The sequence below is a fragment of the Struthio camelus genome, chromosome 24, assembly GCF_040807025.1.
Source record: "Struthio camelus isolate bStrCam1 chromosome 24, bStrCam1.hap1, whole genome shotgun sequence".
NCBI lineage: Eukaryota > Metazoa > Chordata > Aves > Struthioniformes > Struthionidae > Struthio > Struthio camelus.
In genome coordinates this window covers 7,706,461-7,731,713 of record NC_090965.1, presented here as the reverse complement: position 1 = coordinate 7,731,713, position 25,253 = coordinate 7,706,461, and the positions used below count along the sequence as shown (strand labels likewise).

The 25,253-nt window shown below is 41.8% G+C and overlaps 1 protein-coding gene across 9 annotated transcripts in view; it reads right to left on the bottom strand.

Annotated features, from left to right (window-relative positions):
• Nucleotides 1-25,253, bottom strand: part of SRGAP2 (SLIT-ROBO Rho GTPase activating protein 2) — a 119,468-nt gene that overhangs the window by 36,406 nt on the left and 57,809 nt on the right. For 6 of the 9 annotated variants that reach the window (XR_011136095.1, XR_011136097.1, XR_011136098.1 and 3 more), the window contains 6 exons: nt 13,645-13,707; nt 10,003-10,218; nt 9,130-9,258; nt 5,376-5,600; nt 2,841-2,942; nt 1,721-1,918 (listed from right to left, as the gene is read on the bottom strand). Coding sequence is in view for 5 of the 9 variants with exons in the window: in XM_068917933.1 (XP_068774034.1) it covers nt 1,721-1,918; nt 2,841-2,942; nt 5,376-5,600; nt 9,130-9,258; nt 10,003-10,218; nt 13,645-13,707 (933 nt within the window). In the remaining 4 variants the exon portion in view is untranslated. The remainder of the gene's footprint in view (nt 1-1,720; nt 1,919-2,840; nt 2,943-5,375; nt 5,601-9,129; nt 9,259-10,002; nt 10,219-13,644; nt 13,708-25,253) is intronic. The other 3 variants (XR_011136099.1, XM_068917935.1, XM_068917937.1) reach the window with 1 other exon arrangement.

Here is a 25,253-nt window from a genome sequence, read left to right as displayed (position 1 = left end):
CAATGATATACCTCTAGTAGAAACATAACTTATACTAGCATAAGGGTACTATAGTCAGCACTCCTTAAATTAAATTCCCACAACGGTATCACTATATTTACCTAGGAGCCCTGCCTAACTATCAATACAGTAAGTGGAACTTCCAACCTTTGTTACGCGGCAATATAGAATATTCTTTCAGATTAGCATTTCTCTTCCACTTCATACCCCTCGGCACAATTAGCCCGCCATATGGTAAGAGGGGATCTCAATCTCTATTCTGCACTGCACTATTTCTCTAAACGCATAAGCACTCGGGTTTTTTCCTGCAGTAAGAACGCCTTGCCCACGCCGCTACATGGCTTTGTCTCATTCTCATTAGTGCTCACCTGACCGTTTTCTCATAGGCGGAAATAATTGCTCCTTGTAGATTCAAAGCTTGAAGTTCTCATAAAGGATATTTATAGGTCTGCCCAATAGTAGATCAATCATGTATCTGATTAGGCTGGTCAAAGAAGCCCTTCATATATCAGTTCGTTCTGTTGATACTTATTTTATCCAGGTTGTATATGACATGACAAATAGCACCTCTGTTGGAGACGGCACTACAGTCCTGCTGTGACCTCCCTGGTCTGGCTGTGTGGGAGCAGGATATTAGCACTATGAAATGGAAAAACACTACACCCACGTAAAGTCATGAGCTTGGTCTCCTCTGTGTGTATTTGAACACATAACAGTCCAACTCTAGAGAGAGAATACTTACAGTTCAATTAAAAAATCATTTTTCTAGTTCCATAATCATGGGCAGGCTGGTCAATCCCTTCTTAACTGAATCAGTTTCCCTGCCCGCTTTTCTTGATAACCAGCTTCACCTTTTAAAGGCGGCTTTTTAATTTAATGAGTTATTTTAAGCTTTTTGAGCGCTTGTCCAAGGAAATGATAAACTCACTGATAAACTCATAATAAGGCAAGCCCTGACATAAACCATCCTGTCAGCCAGTGTAATTGGCATTGAAACATCACAATTTTAATAAGCACCACCACTCCTGGAACAGGAGCCTAAAGGACAGTAAGCATAGCAAAAGATGCCCAAGGGAATGTCAGAAAGTAGTCAGGATTAGAGGTATTATTTTCATCTACTTCTTGAAAGATTTTTAAAATAGAGAAGAATCCAACAGCTCAACATAAAACAAATCTAATTTAAGAAAAAAAAATGTACACTGGTTTCAGAGTCAATCCAGAAAACTCTTAGCATCTTGTAAAAATGCATCAGTTCTATTAAAAACTTATTTGAAATTCTGAAGTTAAGAGGATAACAAAAAATGAAAGAACTAAATGCTCTTCTAGCTTATATTATTTTTGAAAATTTTATGTTTATGAGTTATTAAGTTTTCTCTCAGACATTTCCTTTTTAGGAAAGAAAAAGGAGGAGAAATTAAATTTTATTCAGTTTATCCACACATTTAAGTTTTCATCAATAGACAAACGTATCCCAATATATTTGAAAGGAATTCAAAGCACCTATTTTTAAAACCAGTATGCTAACTTTGCTCTTCCTAGATCAATTACAGATGCATTTTTGTAAGACGACAGCAACATTATGCGCTCCCTCGTAAACACAATTCTAATAACATTATAAAAGTGTGTATTCCTAACAAAAAGTTATAGGATAAAAATATATAGGTATATTGTTCCCTAAAGCTTTGAATCATCTGAACACCCTGAAAGCTTAATTCCTCACCGTGAAATAGAACTGCTCTGTCTCCTGTTGGTTGGCGCGTCTCTTGGCAATGCTCGGTTTGCTCATGAAAGTTTCAGAGACAGTGGATTTAACAGATTCCATAGAGTTGCTGTACTGAAAACAGTCAGAGACATCAAAGTCCTCTATTGTGACTATATCCTGGATAGTCTGGAGAGTAGCTTCCATAGTCTTCTTAACCTGTCCAGCAAGAATAAGAGTGTTACAAAAAAATTGAAGATAATATGCTGCAGGTGAAAAGAGAGGCCATAAGCACCCTAGAACATTTAACAAAATAAACAGAGATGAGCGGTTTCATGTCCTGCGGGCCATGACCAGGCTACAAGCTCTGCTAATCAACAGAACACAGTTCATATAAGCAAAGGGTTAGCAGGACACTGAGCCAGCCAGCAGCATGAAAACAATTGTAATCTACAGGCTGGGGCGAGGAAAAGAAATAGGAAAATTTAACCTCAAAGCAAAGAGTACTGGAGGAAAAATGATATACTCATCTTACTTCTGTAAGTACATTGACTGGGCATCAAACAAACGTTTGATTAAGAACAGGACTTTGCTGCTCTAAATTTTTACTGAAGGCCAGGATCAAAATTCTTGATGTATAAAGGGATTGCCAATTTTTCCCCAGAAGAAATTAAAAATTCCTGAATAGAGAGGTGCAGATTAGACATTTTGATCTGTTCTCAAACAAATGCCATTCATCTAGTGCTCTCATCCTAGATGACCGATTAAACAAAAACTAGCTCTTACCTTACGTTAGGCAAATCCAGTTTCTCTACTTCAAAACATTACACTGACTTGTTTTTTAGCTATCCAAATTCAACTTCTTGAAACATGATCAGCCCTATCAATTTAGGGTTGGGAAAAAGGATGTTTGCTCTTTTTTTTTTTTTTTTTTCCCCCCCCCAAGAGTCCTCTGCACACCCAGCTTTCACGTGAAATCGCAGTCAGATGCGACAGTACAGTAATGTACTTCTGGCCTCAGTTGCCTTCTTCCTGCATTTTACTGCAAGTCTTCCCATAATAGGATTACAGCAACTACATTCTTCTCAGTCCCCACTCCCCTTTGTAAATGGCAATAGGTTGTTGGTTTTGAGTAGCTCACCTCTTCATTTTCAATCTTAAGTGTAGATAATCTGGACTGCAACTGCTGGCACCTCTGCACTAATTCACTCTGGACTGGTTGCTGGGCACATAGCTGTGACTCCTGGAAGAAAACCAGCAGCATTCTTAGAGTGCTAGGAAAAATACAGACTCAAAACCAGCGCAATTACCTCATTACATTATTGCAAACACCCTCCAAAGTGCTTCATTTTAAAGCTTTAGAAGGCTTGGATTTTATTCAGTGAAAAGGCCTGCAATCTAGCCAGTTGCAGTCCACCTCCCGACTGTACTGAAAAGCGAGTGAAAAAAGGAAAGCGAGAACATGAACATCTTCAAGGAACTAGAAAAAACTAGCTCCCCAGTGACGTAAGCCTGTCATTTCTCTTTGGAAGTCTGAAGGTGCTTTATTACAGAGGTTAGGGAAAAATCAAGCCCTAAAACCTCAAGGAGATGAGCGGGCTTCCATCACATCAGAGAAGAATTTGGTTGCATCAGTCAGGCATCTGGGGCAGGGAGTATGATAGGCTTAGCTCACTCAGCTGAACTACCTGCACACTACAGCAGCAGGCAGGATTCACTACTTAATGAATTCATTGTGGAGTTTAAATAGAAAAAGACTAGGTTAGACACCTATCTAATAAGCTGGAACAGCGCACTTCCCTGCACTGTTAAAAAAAAGTTAGTCATATTTCAGAGCATGAAGCAGCTTTTTCTTTTTTTCCCCCCCAAAGGAAAAATATTGACTGTAATGCATAAGACTAGTTTATAAAGCAAGAATTACAATTGAAGTTTTATTACAAACATGGGCATATACAGTCATATATTAAATCGCATATATGCGAGATGATTTCAGCAAGACTATAAGCTTGCATTTATAAACAATAATTCAGCCTTGAGAAGAACCAAGATAAGTTATTGCAGCAAAAATCTGAGCTGTTAACTGGGTGACAGTACAAAAAATAAAATTACCTTCAGACTATCTTATGGGATACTATCAAAGTTCAGGAAAACCATAAAAGGTTTATTTGTAACCTTTATTTTGTAACCTGAGAGTTTCACTTAAACAAAAGAACAGGCTGGTCGTGAGAGACCATTCTTCCAGTTTTTCTTCAGTGTTCAGGAGGATAATCTAGAAATCCAACCAATTGACCTAAATTATTGCATTGCACACGCATTCCCGTTTAGATTTGTAAGCTGCTTTCAGCTTGTGTAACTTTACGCAGTTTCCAGATGAGTAACCACAATCCAGATAAACCTATAAAGAGATAGGCTTTCATTGCCAAAAATGAAAACCCTTTGACTGCTTTGTGTCACCATAAAAACGTACAAAGCATCACAAACCACTTGTGCTCTAAGATTACACAGTCAAATGCTTCATAAAACAGCATTCAATTCTCATCTTGTTCTTCCTTCTGAGGCAATTGTGGGGCTCTGGAAATCAGCTCGGGTAACAAAGATATAGCCTCCAATTATTGACTGCTTTTAATGCCTACATACAGGGAAGTTTTAAGTTTGGGTGCTACTGATAAAAATAGAAGAATAATAGCAGAAAAAAAAAAATCACTTCTGTGAAACCATCACTCAATTTCTAAGGTTTCTTCAGATGCATCAGTTTGTATACAAAGACTCAAGAGACCAAGAGCTCTAAATCATTTGTACTCAAAGCAAAGGATGCGTGAAGAAGGCCTTTACGTTGTAGCCACCAGAACTGATCGTCTTACTCTGCTGAGAGTCACATGATGTAATGCTAATTTAAATCTAGATGAAAAAACTCCATCTACCCATCTCAGGCTGAGTGACACCTTGAAAGAGAACAACCTGTTTGACCCACAGTGCCTTAATCCTTTGACTCAAGCAAGCCATCTTGTCTCATCTCAGGGAGAACAGCATCGGAGAAACTGAACAGCATGACGAACTGCTACTAGTGATATCACACATGCAAAACAAAAGCCGATTTCTGAAGCGTGGAATGAATCGATCTTTCAGATCTTGCTCCAAATCTCTAACTTCAGAGTCTGTTTCAGGGTGCAGGAGTTAACTGTGGCTTGAATAAGAGGTGAATTTAGTATTGTACCTAATCAAGCATTTTCATCTTTAGTGGCTTTGATAGTCCAAGTGAGAGTCAATTGCATCCAGATATCCATGGCAGGAGTCATTGCTTACTCTTCAAATCAGGTCCTTTTTCTAAGGCTTCCCTCAACCTTTGAAAAACCAGCGGCCTTTAAGTGGGTCCAGTTATCAAAGATGAGGGAAAAGAGCAGGTAAAACTGCAGCTAAAAATGTGGGAAGTTGCCATTTTCCTTAAAACCTACATACTGACTCCATGGGGAGAGACAATGCTCCTTTAAAGACTTGTCACCATTTTTTACCTGATGTATTAACTTCACCTTGCAAGTTAATGCACAATTTAAAAGAGCTCCAACCAGCAAGAAAGCTTATTTTGCTAAAAATATAATTCTATAAACATAACTAAACTGAAGAATGATTCCTACAAAGTGTTTACAGAGCTAGAGCTGAAGGAAGAATATAAACCGACCATATCACCCATATGGGGTTGAAACTCGAACTTCATGGGTGGACAGAAAACGTTGTTGTACATCTCCATCAGGCGCTGCTTATCGCTGTTGGCATCCAGGTTCTCAACAGCATTTTCGATGGCATCCAGACCCTCGTGCTTCGACTGTTCTAGGTTTAGCTCAGCAGACAAGAACGTCCTGAGCGCTCTGTTGAGGCTAGCATGGTATCCCAGGTCACAACACTGCTGGAAAAAGACACACAATTCTATATGAATAAGGGAAGAAACTCTGAAACTGAAATTACAATGTTTCTAAGGCTGTAAGACAATCAAACGGGTAGCAAGCCAGGGATACTTTATGATGTTCTAGGTACCACAGTGGTCTCTTATCTCTGACCACAAAGATACCTTGACTAGTGGTTTTCACAGCAAGTAGAACTAAGTCTACATTCACATACACGTTTCAACATCAGTGTTATAATTAGCTTCCGAGACAAGCACAGACAACTTAAATTGTTACAACAGATTGGGAAGTTGTCATGGGGTACTACAGATTTCATTCCATGCTGTTAAAAAACACCACCAACAAAAAAACCACTAACATATTTTACCCTAGAAGTGAGTAGGTCCAATGGCAAGAGAGCGGATATCTTCAAATTCTAACCTTACTTTCAGAGGCACTGATTCCCACTAAAAGCACTCTGAAATCCTTAAATAAAATTTTCCCAAATTATTCCAACTAAAAGGAAGACAATGCACTGAAGTACTATCTTGAGAAACAAGCCACAGGATTTGGATCACCTGCAAAGGTTAATCTGCATCTAAATTATTCCACCCAAGATGCAGAAAACTGCTTGATTTGATACACTATAGGAAGCAAGAATATGACCTGCACAATCATCAGCATAAAGAGGAGAGTTATCCAAAAAGCAAGTAGTGATTGGTTGAGATGACTTCACTGCTAGGGTGAAACAGAAGAGCAAAAAACTTTCAAGCAGAAGAAGGTCAAGGTCAAGAATTTCCTGGCTATTACTGACATTAAGATGATGTCACTGGAAGACAATCAAGCAGCTTCACCTCAACCGTGGCTGCACAGCCAAGTCATAATGTTTCATAAGGGAGAAAAGCACTTTTCATTAGCTGATCAGAAACAGCCTGAATTTTTCAGACATCTAATAAACTGAGCTAGAAAGAAGCCCACCTTCTTGGAATTACAAGCAAGATTACATATGCTAGGAGACTATCCAAAAAGAAAGAAAGAGACCATCTGCTTGATTGCTATGCTGCTCTGTAAGCAAAAAATCGCATGAAATCTCCTCCTCACCCATCATTTGGGTCTCATCACTGTCATTGTGAGTAAATGGAGGAAAAAAAAAAAAAAAGATTGAGATAGAGAGGGATTGACTAGTGGCCCATTCCCCGCTTTTACAGGATTTCTGCCGCGGAGTGTTGCTAGATGCCTGGCTCCTGTGCCAACAAGCTGCAGCAGGTGGGGAGTCTTGTAAAGGAGCAGCAGTTGCTGGTTAGACTGGAGGCAGAGAATGAAAGGACATTATATCCAATCAGAAAGAACAAAAACCAACCAAAAAACAAAAGATGCTTGATTGAGAATTTGCATGTGTTGAGACAGGCTTGGATAAACAGCCGTTCACAGCTACTGTTCTTTTTCCACGTACGTTATAATTCCAGTCCCTGCAACAATTTGGGGAAAGCCAGGCTGAGTTGGTCCAACAGCGCAGCCATGACTGGAATCCACTAAGACTTAACAGAAGCAGCCTCTCATTTTCCCCCTCGTACTATGGGCCAAAGCATCGCGCAGCCCACACACAGAGCAACGCGCTTGCCTTCCCTGCCGTTGCCTTCTTCCAACACATATCTGCATCTGAAAGGAAAACCGATGCGCTGCCCAAGAGGAGTTCACTGATGGGCCTGGAAAGTCAAATAAGACTTAATATTTTATAGCCCACCTCATTAAGCAGCCGGACTGCATTACAGCAGGAGAAAGAAAAAAAAAAAAATTGCCATCTTTTTTCATTGAAGCCAGTGACAGAAAACATTTTTCAGCCCACTCCCCCACTTTAATACTTTTAAAAGTCCAGCACACCATATTTATAGAAGTATCAGTCTTGCCATCCCTTTTCTGGGTTATATAAATGTTTGATGGAGCCATTCTCCAAGGAAATCAATTTTTTATAAGAATTTAATGATAACTCATTCAAATTCACTTCCCAACATGACACCTGATTAACCCTTTGCCAGCTAGTGGTTTTTAAATAGGTCCAGCATAGAAGATTCAAGGAAAAAAGAGCCCTCTGTTTTCAAATGCAATTTACACTTGGAAAGGAAAGCATGAGATCTTGGAGTAAACAGCAGTAGTCTACTTATTCCTAGAATAGTAAAGTAAACTCTAGGACTGATGCACACACTTAAAAATTCTGTCCCAGTGACCCTTCCGTAAATATGAGGTCTTTGTTAATACAAACCTCTGCATTACTGTAATATTTCATTAGCAAGGAGCAGTCTCAGTCCCAAAAGCCAGGAAACTCAAGACCACTGAGCTATGTCAGGAACAATTTATCGTTCATAATTCACTAATAAGAATTAACTCACTGCTTTCCCACCACGGACATTGGAGGAGGAACACAACGCATTGGATTGACATGATGAATGTAACGCCATTTGACCTAATACAATGTATTTGTAAATAACTTTGAACGCTCCTTTTGTATTATGTTTCAAGATGCATTGTCAGCAAACAATTAGATCAAGGAAAAGAATTAAGATCTGACTTTAAAATTGCATTTAAGTCAGATGCCTCAGATAACCACTACTGGTTATTATTGCTAATTTTTAATCCTTCATATCATAGGCATAAGTCAGTCTCATTGTTATGACACAATAAATACAGACCACTGGATTCCATTTCTTAGATGTTCCCAACTAAGTCCCACATCTTTCTAAGCTTTCTCAAAACAGAGTAGATAACACTTAATTTTTAAAGGATTTGAGAACTCCCAATCTAATGCTAAGTTAAATGCCTCAAGAAACACAAAAGGGTTAACACGGATATGGATGCACCCAGAGTCACGACGGCTACTGTCCAAGCACAGTGACAGCTCACTGTACGGCAGAAGCCTGGGTTTCTGTCCCGCTTACCGTGCCCCCAGAAAGGGGCAGAGAGATTTATTAAAATTATTTATTATTTAATAAATAATTAAAATTATTTATTTTTAAAGCAGGGAGATTTATTCCTCTTGTGAAATATGCTACAAGAAGCATTAACCTCAAAACGTACAGAATGTTTCAAGGCAAGTCAAAAGCAGCTTTGGAAAATGCTTCTGTCCTTGACTTCTTTTACCAACTGGTATACTGCTTTACAGTATCATTTTTCTTTTTTTTAAAAATGTGCTGAATTATACTCTTGAGGGTTTGCTTAAAACAGTACATAGAAAATGTCCAATAGTGATACTGAACCCGAGTTTCACTTTAACTAAGCACTTTTTCCTTCTACATGTTTCAACGCCAACTTTATTGTGCAAACATTATCTGTGTAACAGACTCCAAGCAAGCCAGCTAAGAAAAGCTCACTTAACAGCAAAATGGCTGATCATCACACCAGTTGTTACAGCCTGAACTGCCCATCAAGTATGATCAGTCTACTGCTGCTGAAGACGTTGCTGGTTGTCCGGGTACATAACATGTTGAAGAAAGAGAGGCACACATGAGAGTTAATGGCACTGATATTCACTGCAGGCACCCAAGCAGCAGCACTTACATCAATGAGATCAGACAGGTCATGAATGTAATACTTGAATACAGACGCGTTGGTGGCTTCCAGAGCCAACAGATACTCGTTTCTTGCCTTAATAGCCTTCAGTCTATTTTCTGTGTACTTAGCTTGGCGCTGAAAGAGAAACCAAAGACAGAATTTATTTTAAAAAGAGGCATGGAGGGGGGAGTAACACTGAACTGTATTCTGAATAATTCTTACTCTGCTCATATAATTCATTTATTTCATTTGGATGCTGGTTTTATCAAGATTCAAAGGCTTAAAGTTTAGATTAATTACCTAAAAGTGCTTAAGCGTTACTGTACTACACAGCTTTAGTCCTCTCTGAAAACATACTACGGTGTTGGCAAAGAGTGAGGGAAGAATGAAGGAGCGAGATGGGTTTATGAGGTTGTAAGGTGACTTGTAAGATGTAGTTTCAGTTAACCTCCACACCTTCAGCAACAACTGTAACTCTAAGCAGTGCCTGCCACTGAAACTCGCACAATTCAAGCCTAGCTCACAGTACAAATCTTAGCCCAACCATGGTAGTAAGTCCTAAACATGGCCATGTAGCCCAAAGTCAACACCAGCTCTACCCTTAGCTCATCTGTTTTTACTGGTCCTAGACTCTAGTTTATGGCTTCCTCATCTAAAATTTGCCCTTTTTTTTTTTTTTTTTTTTTTTTTTTTTGAGTAGTCCCTTGTGCTACCAGGCCTGCCTCTTGTTCAGTCATTCCTGGCTCAAGCCCCAGCACTGTATACCAAGACCACGTTAAGGAGAGAAGTCCTCAGTAGTTCCTGTGCTGAACTATCGCAAAGGTCTCCAATCTCCTCCTCAGGCACTCTACACAAGCAGCAGCAACGCTACGCACGTACCTTCTCCTTCATTTTCTCTATTTTCTTGACAGAGCTTCGTCGAACATGTTTTTCTTCAAACTTGACATTGGAAGTTGAGTCGGGAGAACGTGGTGTCTGCTTGTCCTCTTGTTTCACCGACTTCCCAATCTGCTTTTCTTCCTGCTTCTCTGCCTCTTTGAGTTTGCTCTGAGCACTAATGCTGTCAGCATTGTACATATGGTAGGTTTTCATAACCTGCGGAAGATACACAACAGTCATATAGCATAACAGTGCCATTTGCTGAGGAAGAAATAGGTTTATCTAACCAGTAAGCCAGGCATGCAGAAACTTTGCCTTACACTATCATCTGCATGACCGAGTCTCAGGGTAGTAGAGTTATACATACACCTGTAAAGCTCAGCAGTTAGCAAAGAGGAGGAAAAAAATCCTAAGAAAGAAGTCACATGCTACAACACAGGGACATTATTTGCATTTGGTCAGACATACTCCAAAAATTTTAAGTTTCTTTAACATAGCTATTTCACAATAGCTGCCCATCATGTTTGTATTAAATGCAAGATACCATACTAGATAAAGCCATTTGGACAGTGACCAGCAAGTCAGATCTGGTTGCCTGTTGGGAGTCAGAAATATCTAAACCGGCAAAATACTCAGGAAAAAAAAAAAAAATCACATCTCAAAAAAGCATGCCAGAGGATGCCCGAATGAAAGCGTGGCTCCCAAAGGGGATTTGAAATCAAAGCAGATTATTTTGCAGCTGCTTCTTTGTTTAATTTTGGCACATTCCTTCTTGTACACTTGAATGGAGGAATTATAAAAACTCAAAAATGTAGAAATTATATCTTGCCTTCTTACTATTTAAAGAATGTTTTTTTGCCGAAGTTGGAAAAATGATAGCTTTTCAGCACCAGGTAAGATTTCAGAAGGGATGTCTATCAGTCTGGCATCCAGATGAATCAGTCATTTAAATATTACAGGTCTCAAGTAACTATATGCAAATCAGTAGTCTGCCCATAACAGCTGCAAAAGTAACTCATGTTCAATATGTTTAAATCAAATTTGATATGAAAAAGTACTTCTGTTCACCTTATGTAACAAAAATATCAATAAACGCGTGGTTCTTTCGGAGGGCTCAGGAGAGCTGGAACTCGTACTATATGGACAGCTTTTTACGATAGCACATATTTTTTTATAAACAAACATAGATAAATATTCTCCCCGAAGGGACACAAACAAAAACTTTTTTATTATTCATTTCAGAGGACATTCACATTTAGTTTTGTTTTAAGACAACAGAACAAAAATCCCAAAGGGAATCATACATAAACTGGCTTTCCTATCCACAGTTAGAAAACAACTCAATTCACACACACGGACACCAAAGTGAGCACTTATGCTATAATTTTGATGGGGGCCAATAAACGCACAATTGCGTAAAGACATCCCAATAGTGTAGTTCCAGCTTAAATAAAGATCCCACTTGCAAATCAGTTGATTTATTTAACATGCAAAGCCATTTATACCTATTTCACCTCAGCTTGAACTGTAACATAATTTTACTTAACTAGGATGTATGCTCTCTCCTCATGCAGTGATCAGCAGAGGTTCTCAGATATAAAGAGAAGTTGTATTTAAACATGAAAGAGCATGTGAATGTAGCCAGTATTAAAGAGAGACTTTCTGAATAATTTAAACACACACTTTCAGCTACTGCATATGCTTAGACTATAAAGCAGCCATTTACAATAATAGATGCAAAGTAGTTTCTTTTCCTCTGTCACTGAAAGTAGAACTGGCAGAAAGCAAGAGAAGCAGGAAAAAAAAAAATCACAATTTTAATGACTTCACCCTGCTGACAATGCCACATTGGCAACCACAAACACTGCCTGCTCCATGTTTGGCAATGAGGTTACTGTTGACTCACTAGTGCCTGCTGGGGTCAACAGCAAAGTCAAGGACTTTGGTTGCACAGGACAATTCAGGACAAAGGCCTCATAGGGGAAAATCTTCTGTATTTTATCAATGTAGGGGAACTGAAAACTGTGTCCATTTTCATGGACGTCCATCTACCCTGGAAACAGAGATACTGTCAATCCTTTACTCAAAATCCCCACCCCTCCCCAAAACATTGCTGAAACAGATTGCACCCCCACCCCAAATCATTTCTGCAGTAGGCAAACCTGATGAGCCACCTTCATTTCCAAAGTAAATTCTGTCTTTCTGGAAGAAGAGTAAAAAATGCAGTTTGCTCATACTATTGTAAACAAAAGCAGTACTGACAACTGCAGGGACAGTACATCACACCCCAGTTTAGCTTTACAGTGCCTCCAGCTTCCACCATACTGCTACTTCCCAGTCATTCTTGCCATTGCTGTCAAGCAACACAAAGTGTCTTTGTCCACTGAGAAGATTCATTAAAACTAAACATTATAATGCAGAAAAGGAGGGAAATCAAACTGGGTTAACAATCTAACCTCCTAAAATGACATTTTCCAACTCATCAGGGCAGAATTATGCCCAGTGTCATGCAGCAGCTAGAGGCTGGAAGACAGTACTGAAAAATCCTACTTTAGCTATTGCAGCAGCTAGAACTTTGGAGCATGATGAATTCTCTTTGTCTACTCTTGAGCTCCCTTCTTTTTCTAAAAGATTAGCCTGAACATCTAGCTTCAATGCTCTATCATAACAATTCCCTTCTATATATTTGGTTGACACAGGAAATTTCAGGGAAATCTCTCTGATGCTCTAGCATTGTTATCAATACCTAAATTCATCACAAGGTTGACATGCCCTTCAGACTTCAGGCGCATCTCTGGATCATCTTTGTCAAGGAACGAAAGAGAGAACTTGTACTTCAACGCAACGACCCAATGGATCATTAAGGAATGAGAAAAGAAAAGACATTTTGAGCAACAAAGCCACGGAAAAAAATCACGCGTAGGTTCTGCTTTTAACACAGAACCAATTCACTAAGCTGCTGAAGGAGGCTTTTCCATTCACCTATGTGAGAAGAAAAATCCCCAAGCAGCCTATGAACTTCAACGAACACATTCCTCCTCTTTCCCGAGGCAATGCTCTTTCTTGGTGCCTCCAATGGATATACTGAGTAGCAAAAAGCACAGCTGGAAGGCTATTACTCTAAAGGGAGCTGTTTTGCTAGAAGAGCAGAGGAACAAATAAACACAGTGGGTTTTTGCTCCCCACTGAAGTTGTATGCTTTCTTTTGTATGTTCATATCCAGAAGTGGACTACACAAAACCACTATGCTTCTCTACTTCAAGCACGCAGTAATCTGGCTGAAAATTTTTACTGTATTTGGAAATAATTCTAAACACCTCTCTCTCTCTCTCTCTCCCCCCATCTCCCTCTCTCTATATTTATTTATTTAACAACACTGCAGCTAGTAGAAGGTATGTGTTAACTTGAGATATTTAGGAAGTGGAGCCAACACTTACAGAGCTGAAACAGAATATAAAAATGGAGTGAAAAAGTGAGATTTATGGTACTATATAGACTGGTAAACACAAACTGCCTCAAATCACAAGGACCGCAGACATTTATCAGTCTTAGCGCTTAGTCTCTGCTGTAATAGCAGGCTGGGAGAAGTCAAACACTTCTTCCTTCTGTCTGAAAAGAGGCCAAGAAGTCTGTTTGATTTACCGTATAGAGTTCATTCAGGACCTTCATCAAGTCTTCCTGGAGCTGCAGTCCCACTTCCTTACTCTGAAACAAAATAGAGAAATGAAAGTTAATTGGGGAAGACAGGAAAGAGGTAAAGGAAGTGAGCATGCTCCACATCTACAAATAATTTAGACTTAATTAAGCACCATTATTTATGCTAACAAATCCAATAACTGCTCAGCCAACAGCCACTTATGGTCAAATTGCACAAACGGTATTAATAAAGTGAAATGTTATACGTACACAGCCAAGCAAGCCTTAGAGTATGGAGACAGGGAAATTTCCAGCAAACATGAAGTTTTCAACGTTACAAGGCTAGACACAAATAGAGAGTCTGATATCTTACTCTGTGATATTATAACAGTTTGGCATACACTAGCATATGGAAGCTGAAGAAATGCAGGATAAGAAAGCCAACAGTAATGATATCCCTTTATTTAACACTGTATCACAACACAACAGGCAATACTTCAATTTTCCTGATGTATAAACTAAGTGACAAAGGCTCAGCGATGGTGTCACCACAAAGCAGGGCTGTTATATGCCAAAGGTTTTGTTCCATAGCATAATAAATAAATATAATTGTGCAGGTGTAAGTGCCATTACACTGCATTTTACCCCATCCCTTTTCAAAGACAGATAGGAAGGAAAGTAAAGGCCCTCAGTTCACAGCAGATAAAACCCAAGTAAGGTAGGCCCTTGACAAAACCAGACTCTGCAGGTTGTGATGACAGACAACCACCACCTCCTTTATGCTCACGTCTCCACATGGTAGTATTGCTACTCTTTTCTTTGGCCTTCCATCCCGCTCACAGCCCTTCAGTACGGCCTTCCTGCCCCTCCTGTCCTTACTCCTTGTCCCTCAGCCACAAGCACGTCACGGGTTGCCAGTGCCACCCCCTAACAACATTGACTCCGTACAAAATGAAGTTGCTCAACTGGGGTCCTGCGAGTGTTCAAGTCTAAGGAGACCCATCAAGGGGGGAAACCGTACTGCAGTGTCTGCCAGCTCTTGCTTCATAAGCCCCATGCCCAGAGTAGAAAAAAAAAACAGTAAATCCATTCCACTGATTTACTAACCATGGCAGTCACTCTTTTGCCTGGATACCGAAAAGAAAATAGCTTGCTGAAGAAGTAGGGTTTGTTAAAGAGAAGTCTGAAGAACAACCCTAGAAGATCTGCATGCAGGGAGATGTGCTCCTAAACAGTTCTTTCTGCCTGTTGTTATTGAAGGAGACAAGCTTTGACCCACCATAGTTTCTATTGTTCTACTGTATTTGAAAGAGTATACAGAACCCTTGGTTTATTTGAGCGCAGTGTTAATGCCCAAAAGTTCTCTTCCCCCCACCATACAACAGTAACCTGCTACGACCTATAACATCTTTTTGCAGATGTTCTTTTGCTTATGTATTTCATCACCATAGCTACAAAAAGAACCTCCACTTCAAAATTAATAAAAAAATTACTTTGACAAGGCTTTACATCCATGCATTCAACAGTCAATTCTTCCCACTTCCATTCAAACTATAAATTCAGATATGGGATCTACCTCAACAGACAAAGCAATCAGCTATTTTTAAACTACAAAGACTACAATGCAATTTAACTGTATCACCGCAAAGCGCACTCTCTCAGGGGACGCTTGCATTAGTGAGCTGCCTAATCAAACCTAAGGCTGTATGAACTTGTTTCTTCTCTAAGAAACAGCAGAATGAAGAAAAATAAGGATTAGCTGCAGACAGATACGATTGGTTGTCAAAACCGGCTGAGACCCAAACTAGCCTGCAGCCAAGTGCAAGATTTTAAAAAATATATTTAAAATCCCTGCTAGGTGACAGGCAGCCCGCATTATACAGCGGTTGCGTCCAAATGCAATGTAGAAAAGAGGCAAACATTTGGCTTTAGCCAAACAGAGAAGTAGGGAACGGATAGGTCTCTGTTTTTCTTCAAAGACTACCAGAATGCCAAAGAGTCATATCCATAATTGCCACCGGATGACACTTCTGTATGCAAAGCCCTCTTTGAAGAGACATTTCTGCATGCAACAACACTTGTATGCAAAGCAGGGGAAAGCAGCTTCCTTACCCAGCGAGTTCAATGGTACTATTAATCTTCACTTGATTAGAGACAGGGTTTCATGTTGTAACTGATTCATATTCTGAAGAGCTTCCATGAGAAAATTTGCGAGATGCAGATACACAGAATCACAGAAAACGTGAGCAAAAAGCAGAGTCAGCAAGCATTTAATGACACTCCTTGCAAAGCAGCAGAACAGTCCCAGGTTCCTCCTGTGCCTTCTCCATCCGGCAGTAAGCAGCACCGCCATGCACCTACTGCTTTGCTACACACCTAACAAATCCTCTTTTTCTACAGCAGAAGGGTAAACGATCAAGAAAACCCTCTGTACTTGTGATACAATTTACATCTTTTAGCCTACAGTACTTAAGAGATTAAAGCCAATAAAGTTACAATTAGACCCAAACAGATGTTTCGTTTCTTTGCTGTTGAAGACTCCAAGAAGAAGAGAGCTCTCAGCTATTATCCTGTTTATTTGAACAGGCTGCTGAAACGATTTTAACTTACTGCGGTGACCCCTGTTCCCCACGGCGCACGTCATGGCGCTGGCTAACCGTCCCGAAAGGGCACGCCGTGCTGAGACGGAGCCGGCTAACGATCGCTGCCTTGCGGCAAGCGGCCACGACCGCCACAGCTCCTCAAGGGACGAGGACTTCTGGACTCGGCGTCAGACATCGCCCTTCGCCACGAAGGGAGGGGAGGGCAGGGCAAGAGAGGGAGACACACACCAATAATTGTTCATGAAGCCACGCACCCAGCAAAAACACAACTGAAGGGGGAAAAACCTCCCCCAACCTCCACTAATTTAAGGATAATTAGCAACTATTTATTACATGAAACACGGTACAGCCCCTACGAGGGGAAGGGGTCTTTGAGTCAGTCTCGTTAGCTGTGCACCAAAACGGGGGGAAGGGGGAAGAGAAGTACAACACAAAGCTGACTTTGTTTGTTATCAGACAAAACGTTTCTCTCAGCTTGGCAGAAGAGGACGGATCGCGTGAACGGCTCTAGACAGCGACGGGGGTGAAGTCTGTCCTAGAGATCCCCGTGGCCACCTCTGCCACGCAGGCCCGGGGCTCAGCAGCAGCAGCAGCTGCATTCGCTGCCCCCTCGGAAGCAAACAAAACACCCCAAACAACTGCACACGCTGTCCAGAGGCTAAGGAGGCTTTCCCCACATTTTCCCACTAATTAGCAAGCGTGAATGTATCTACTGCCACTTATACCAAGAGCAACTTCATCCACTTTACAGATTTTATTCACTCACTACGCAGGCAGGCAGCATCGCCGCACTGCTAACCCGCAGGGCGCGCGGGTTCGGTCATACAGCACCTGCGGGCCGGGCAGCTTTCACAGACTCAAACTGTTCCCCGGGGGCCAGACACAACCTCCGAAAAAATAAACCTCAGACACAAGCTCCGAAAAAAAGCTGATGATTCCCGTCTCAGAGGTGTTCTGCAGTAACAATTTCCACATTTCTCCCCTCACTGAAAGCAGAAGAAAGCCCAAGCTGCCGCTCACCATCGCAGCGATACGGCCCGCAAGGGTTTTCTGCCTGCCTTTTTCTCAGCCTCCGAGACGATTCATGAAACTGACTGGCTGCGTCTGTTTTAAACGCCCTGAGCACTGAACTTTTCACTCAGAAAGAGCTTTTCGGCAGCATGCCTCACTGCCGCTGAGACTGCCTGGGCCGGACCAGTCATTCCCCTTCCACCCAGCTCTTTGCAGCCCATGCGTTTATTCCTTGCATAAAACTGCTCATTCACTGTACAAACTGCTGAAGCATCAATTATGCAGAGGCAGATTAAAATGCATATTTGAATGCGTACTCAGCTGCATATTCAGGTTGAAGAAGAAAAGAAGAAATGTAAACAGCAAACTGTCAAAACACACAATTCTTTGTGCTCCCAAACAAGCTCTGAAGGAAGAAGTTGCCAGATTGCTGGACTGGAAAAAAGGTACATTAAGACGAAGGTAAGATAGATCAAAGGTGTCATGAAAACAAGAGCCATTTCTAGAGCTAAGCAATGAACACAGTACAGATTTCACCAAAACAGATTTAGGAAAAAATAAGTTCAACTAGCTGAGCCTAGTAAGTGAAAATATATAGGAGGAAGTAGAACAGGTAGCTTGGGAAAGTCAGAAGAAAATGCCTTAAGCTTTAGCAAAAAAGTTGTTGCTCAAGTGTTTTAGAGAATGGAGACCTAACGCACAGAGAGAACCTCTCTGAGGTCCCAGACAGTTTGAATTACACCCAGATTAGAGGCTGCTCATCTTAACCTTTGCCATAAACGCATAAGGGATTTCAAGATCCTGCTAGAATATGATGCGGATTTATGAATAGAATACGTGTCAAGGAAAAACAGCAACGCAGTCTCTGCGGTTGCAAACATCTCCAGGTATCAATTCTACGCAGGCAGAAACCTGATTCAGACCTGACTTGGCCTTGTATCCCAGAAAACGCAAACGGAGATCCTTTCTCCCGTTGGAAAGGCTGATCCCTTACAGCATCACCTTTGAGATGAAGCAGAGTTCTGAAAGAGCAATAAATAAAAGCAAAAGAAAATTTAGAAATTTTATTATCTCTGCCTAGCTGTATCTGTAACTGGAGCATATCTGTATATCCCTTAAAAAAGCCTGAGGAATGGCTTATGCCACCAAAAGCTTAATCGATTGGCTCAAATAATAAACATGGGGGTGGATGGAAGATGTTACCTGCCCCCACAAAGCTTGCCTCCTCCTTATCCCATCACAGCTACAACACTTGCCTTCTTGAGCTGGGAGGTTATCTGGTTTGATGTGTATCATTAATTCTTCTTGGAAGATGGCACCATATGGCGACCATGGGCTCCTGAGGGTCGGGAAGGGGGAGAGCAGGGTGCCAGCACGACACCAATGCGTGCTGCAGCAAGCGCACGCGCTGATGGTAGCGATATACACACACTCCCCTTTCTTTGCAAATCAGGAAAATCATCAACAGCATCCCAGAGAACGAGAAAAATAATTTCTGTACAGTGGCAAGAGTAACTGCTGTTCAGGACTGTTTATCTGCAAATCAGTTTTTTTCTTGCAGGCTGCCCCTCTCGAGCCTCTTCAGCCCAAAACGAGAAAGCAAAGGCAGGCAGCTGCCCTAAGCATGTGTGCATGCATGCACACACATACACACGCATGCTCACACATGCACACATACCCTTTTGTTACAAGGGAGGGCAAATGAACCATGTGCCGAGCTGTAGGTTGCTGCCACCCTTAACCGGAACATAAATTCTCAGGATGCTGCGCCAGCTCGTCAACGCGCGCTTTGTTCCAGCTCGCCTCCCCTCCACCTCCCCTCTAATTTAATCAAGATGTTTTTGGGATCTACTGCAGTACTTGCTCAGCTGTTCCGCATTCCAGGGAACATTAACGACTTCAGCTTCAAAATATTTAGGGGGGATAATAAATACGAGCGCTAAGGAATGCTGTCAACATTTTATGCCCCAGATTTCAAGCCTCAGCAACATAGCTCCAAATCGGAGAGAAAGATGGTATGGCTTCAAAACAAACATACCATGAAGTTCACTAGATGCTTTCTGTATAAACTCAGCAGCAGCAAGGAAGTGTTCAGAAACTATTGCTGGGTGAATGCATAAAACACTAAGCTAAAAGATTTTATCTATACTGCCTGAAATTATGCGAGTCAGTGCCAGGGCTGAGACTAGAATCCAAACCTGCTGATTCTGAAAATGATTATTTAACAAGAACATTCATCTATATATTTTTTAAAAGCGTAAGTGGAATAATTAAATATACCCATAGGTATAGGGTATATTTACCTTTTTAGGGTATATTCCCACATAGGTAGAAAGCAAGCATTTAATTTTCTAATTCTGTTGTGAATTAACAGTAACAGTGGAGATGCAAGTTGATGGTGTCCTTACTGAGAGCAAGGATGAAATCTGCAGAAACTTAAGATCTTTTTTTATTCCTGAACCCTAAATCTTGTCTAAATGGAGATTACAGTACTTAGTTGAGAAGTTTGTTAAAGAGAAGGTTTGCTAGGTAAAATTTTCCAAGCTCATACATGATGTGGTACTTGGATTAGCAAGTCAAATTTAAGCTTAGACGGTTTCCATATAGGCAGACTCCAGATAACTTGCGTGCTTTTTACAGGCTTATGTTAAATAAATTCATTTGCACCCAGTAAACACACGTGATTCATCATCTTCATGTTCTCATCTAAACAAACGACCAGAGTCAGTGTACAGAAGTACCCCATCATCATCATCAATCTGATCCATTTGTTATTGATGCAATCCCTATTTCACAAAGCCTATGCAAGTTTTATGGAACTTTCTCCCATAGGTTTTGCAGGGAAAGTGGCCAGTCACTCTCATACGCCCTACAGACTAGGAATTCGTTAAAGGTTTCTTCTACAGCACTGAACTCCTCAGAATTTAAAGAAAACTTAGGAAAATGAAATCTATGTGATGCAATATATATGCATATTTGTGGGACAGTCAGATCATCGGTTTCTAGTATAATGACCCATTATGCATTGGTCAGTCATATTTAAATTACTGTTGTAGTATCTAATTTTCTCCACCAATTTCTCTAGTGATTTGTTAAATCCTGTTTCACCATGTTAATAAGGAATTTTCCCCCCACACAGAAAATGTTGGGCTCTGAAAAGCCATTCCTACATAAAACCACGTCATGCCACTGCCTCTTGTACTCTGGAGTGAGAGAGTTGCTTCCACCTAACTCCCACCCCTTTTTCTCCTTTTTTTGCTGTCTTCTGTGCTGGTGTTTCCGAGTCATGGGCTTCAGACACTCAATTCCAACAAATCAAGCAATTTTATGGCTGAGAGGACTCATTCTTACCGTGAAGCCGGCCACGTTCTCACCTACTGAATGAGCAGCACGTGAAACGGGCTTCAGCAAGATCCACCAGCAGGCCTGGAAACCTTGTAAAACACCGAGTGTAACGGCCCGTAATTCTGCTCACAGCTTTCACACAGTGCGTGACCTGCTTCCCCCAATGTCCTTTCTCAAACTGCTCTGACATATGGCTAGAAAAGACCTGACTGGAGGGAGCAGCAAGGCGAACGACTGGGAGTTTAAGGAGCGCTGTTACCATGTTCGCGGCTGCCCCAAATTCAAACTACGGCAAAATAAAGGCAGGCACATCGTTGTAATGAAAGTTAACAGGAGCACGACGATGTGAATACAGAACACTCCTGAATACAGGAAATAAGGAATGCAAGGCAACAACAGTGGACAACTCTCACACGTCAAAAACGGTGGAACGCAGCGCGTTCCTTTCCCAATCTCTATGCAGAAGTGACGTTCTCAACCTGTAACAGAGGAAGCAGAATTACTTCAGCTGTAGCCTTCGGTATTCAGCACATCACCCAGGGCAACAGGCCCTGATCACAGCGTTGTATGTGACCTGGTACAAATCACTAGGAGCGTCACAGCAACCATCCACTCCAACTGCGGACGGGGGGAATCAAACCTCTAACTCGGTAGCGGGTATATACTGCTGACTGACACAGTACCAGCACACAAGATATTTCACCCCCCTCTCCTTCCTCCCATTGCACTTGTTCTACAAATAAGCAGGCAGGAAGACAGAGAGATTCAATTTCACCAATGAGAAATTAGAATTGATCATTTCACAACAGGCCTCTGTGTCCTTTAACTTCTGGGAAAACAGTAAGAACTCAACTTCACTATTTCCTTTTAAGAACATTCACTAACAGACATAATACCTGCGAGGATTTGTAGAATAACATTCCTCCCCTACTTTTTTTAATTTGACACTACACCAGATCCTATTTGCTACTAATAGATACAGGCAAATTGCACTTGCTTTCCTCAGAGCAATTACCAAACCATGAAAGCCTGCGAGGCAGAGGAAGGCTCAGGGGCGAAGGATGCAAGCGGGAGGCCAGGGACGTAGCAAGCACTTCCCAACTCTATGCCCAAATCAGTTTTATTTATGCCATTTGAATATTTATCTGCTTACATTCTTATGGGGGAAAAAAAATAATAAATAAATATAGTTTAAACAAACAGCCAGCATCTTGGCCAGTGTGCTTCCTTTATATGTTTAGCTTTTCCATACATGCTGTGTTTTAAAATTGTTTGTATTTGAGCACCAATGCAGTAAATGACATGCTGCAGCTGTAATGTAGGTCATCTTAAGCAAGGACCCCTTAAGAGAATTAATAATTCTTCTTCCTTGATTACTGCAGGCTTTTAACCAACTCATCATGGATTCTTCATTTCTCAAACACTGTGCAGTGTATTAGGAGATAAAGAAAGTAGTTTTTTCCACCAAAGGTATTAAACAGCAAGCAAATTCGAAACTGACAGTTTTGTTTTCTTCATTCCTTCCTTCAGAGTCTCTTTTCCTTAAATATCATTACTGAATCTGATACACCAACATAGAGCAAGGAATGCCATACTCTCAAAGCAAAATTTGTAGGGCCACCCCCCACCCACCCTCATCTATGTTGAAAGCACACGTCTGCCCGAAGGAGCTAAAAAGCAAGGAGGACCACAGCTAGAGCATCTCAGACCAGCCTCCTAGTTCGCACCGCTGCAAGCAGCAGGAAGTTAAAAACAGAATAAGAGAAGATAAATGTTGGAAATGCCATGGCCCCACCCCACCTGAGAGGTGGGCACGGCAGCAGGGAGCAGCTGCCGAGAGCCACCGCACTCTGCCCGGGAGCCAGCTGCAGAAGGCGGCTGACCGCTGCCTTCCCCGACGCCCCTTCAGACCCAGCGGGGAACGGGGGCTTCCACACGCGCAGGATAAATCTGCCTTGGGGGGGCCACGAACAGCACACGCAGATACCAGCTGCTCCGCAGGAGATCTCCCGAGGCAGCAAGGCAGGATGCCTGCCCCGGCACCGCCAGCGCTGGGCGTCTCCGCGCTCCCCTCCTGCCGGCGCGTTTCAGTCCCGGGCCAGGAGGGCATCGCACGGCTCTGCGCTGAAACCGCGAGCGGGAGCCGAGGCCCACGCTGGGCTCGCGGCGGTACAAACAGACCAAAGCCCAGCGCCACCTCAGGGCGCTGAAAAGCTACCTGTGAAACAAGCTGAATTCAACACTGGGCTCAAAAAAAAAAATAAATAAAATCCATAAACAGCTTCAACTATCTGAGGAGAGCAGTCACTTCGCTCAGGTGCTGGAGGACTTCATGGCAAAGCAATTTCTAAGGGGTGCAGTGAGGTGGCCGAACAGATGCTTTGGGGAAACTCTCTCTGGTTATGGACAACAGGATGAAAACAAGAAGATGTGAAAAATTAAGAAGTGGTAGATAAAAGCAGGCGTTAGTGTACCCAATAAGCCACCAGAGCATGAAGAAATTATGGCACCAAGACAGACCTATTCAACTTCAAACACTTCACAACTTTGTTATGTAAAGATCCGTCAAGTTGAAAAAAGTCAGTTTGTTCAGAAAGTACACAAAGTAAGGCTTCCATAGTCCATATATTTAAAAAGTATATGCATTTTCCTTAAATCTGAACAAAAGCCACCTGACTGCTTCTAGGGAAATCTTAAAGATATAACAGAGAAAGAGTGATTAAAGATATCAAATTGAAGAGACTTCTTCTCAAAAGGCTACACATGCATAAATAATACCCAGGGATCCCCGTGAAAAGAGAAAAATCTGTAGGCAAGAAAAACTGGTGACTGTACCAGAAACACAAAGGTTGTACCGCGCAAAGAAATCAAGGGCCGCGTTAAAATGACAGTGTGACAAGGGGATATAGATTTATAAATATATAAATAAAAAGGCCATGCTTAAGAAGGATAAGCAGGAAGAAATCAAAGGGGTGCTTGCTACAAAAGCCGATAGAGGAAGCAGGAGAAGGCTGCGCAGGAAGGGAAGCGGACATCAAAGCAAGGCGCTGGGCCGCGGGATCAGGGCAGGAAAGCTGGCTGCTCACAGGCTTTAAACTTCAACCTTGCACGAAACACAAAGCTGTATCATTAACTGCGGGACAGTAAGAAAACAGTCCCCCCTTCGCAAGGGGCAGCAACTTGTTATTAGGACATTTCCACTAGTTTCCTATTGGCTTTATTTGCTAAAGAGAGCAGTTATTTGTTTCCTCATTTATCTTCCATTTCTCTGATAATGGCACAGAACTGCCCTTGCCCCTGTCCCGCAGCCCCGAGGGCCAGCGGCTCCACATCAGCTCCGACCCCCACTGATGCCAGGGAAACTCATCTGTAAGACTGACTGTCACAGCACCATGCCCTTTCTCAACAAGATCTTTTACCGAAATGTGTTGCCTGAGCAAAACCAAAATCAAATGCTTGGAAGGAGCACAGTGTTCAAATATCTGTAACTTAGGTAGCAGGGAACTAAAAATCTAAGCTATCATTTCACCCTCAATGTATCTGCTTCACTCGACATGTTGTGCATCCTCAAGATCGCGGGCTGCTGTCAGAGGATCTGCAGCTGTCGCTGCAACGAAGGCAAAGCTGTGCTGCCTGAGGACAGGGCCTTTAGCAATTTGGGGATGGGGAGGAGACACTTAGCAATTTTTTTTTTTTTTTTTTTGGAAATCACTGAAAATTGAGCTGTTTTCAACTCAAAAAAAAAAAAACCCAAAACACATAACTCACTGTGTAATCAGACAATTTCACCCCAATCCTCAGTGGCCCCGCCGAAGTGTCCCCATCCTCCCTGCCTGGAGCTTACGCAGTACCCACGCTGTACCGTCGTCCACGGGGCTCTGCTGCTCACCCCATGCTGCTGCGTCTGGCCAGCCTCCAAGGTAGGACTGGCTGCAAGTGCGGCTTCTCAACGCAGAAACATGTAAGCAAGATCACTTTCAAGAGCACTACCTGAAAGAGTGGCCCTGGACACATTTACACAGGCAAATCCCAACCAGCTCTTGGTTTGACATTCTCACAACGTAGAACTCATTTTACCTATTACTGCAACACAGCTTAAGTCACACCTTTCTTGATCTATTTGTTTGCAAGAAGATATAAAACCATACTCAGCATAAACGGATACAAAACCTTGGTTCTTAGGCATTTAAACATTTCACAGGGAGACCTAAATGAGGAAGTAAACAAATCCGGCAGCCAGGAAGAAACGCTAGTGATACGCTGCACATCTGACACCGCTTGGTTGTTGGCTTTGGCAGCACACACAGCTTCTCTTATCAGCAAAGATACCTTTGAAGTGGCTGGCAAACTTCCATCTCATACTCAAACAAATAAGACCCTTCACATCATAACACAGCCCTGAAAACAGATCTCTTCATCATAAAACACAGATGGAAAAACTTAATTAGACAATGCCAGACCATGCAGTTTTCCTACCACACTGAAAATCTAAACATTGAGGACTGAAAATATAAGCCATTCAAAAGCTTGTATGCAATGCAGGCATAACCACTGGAATTTCTGAAGTTCATTGATTTTAAGAAAAACATGTTGGAGCTTGACTGTTAGCACTGCTGCACCCTTCTCTTAACACCTTCACCTTTCAGAGGAGCCCAG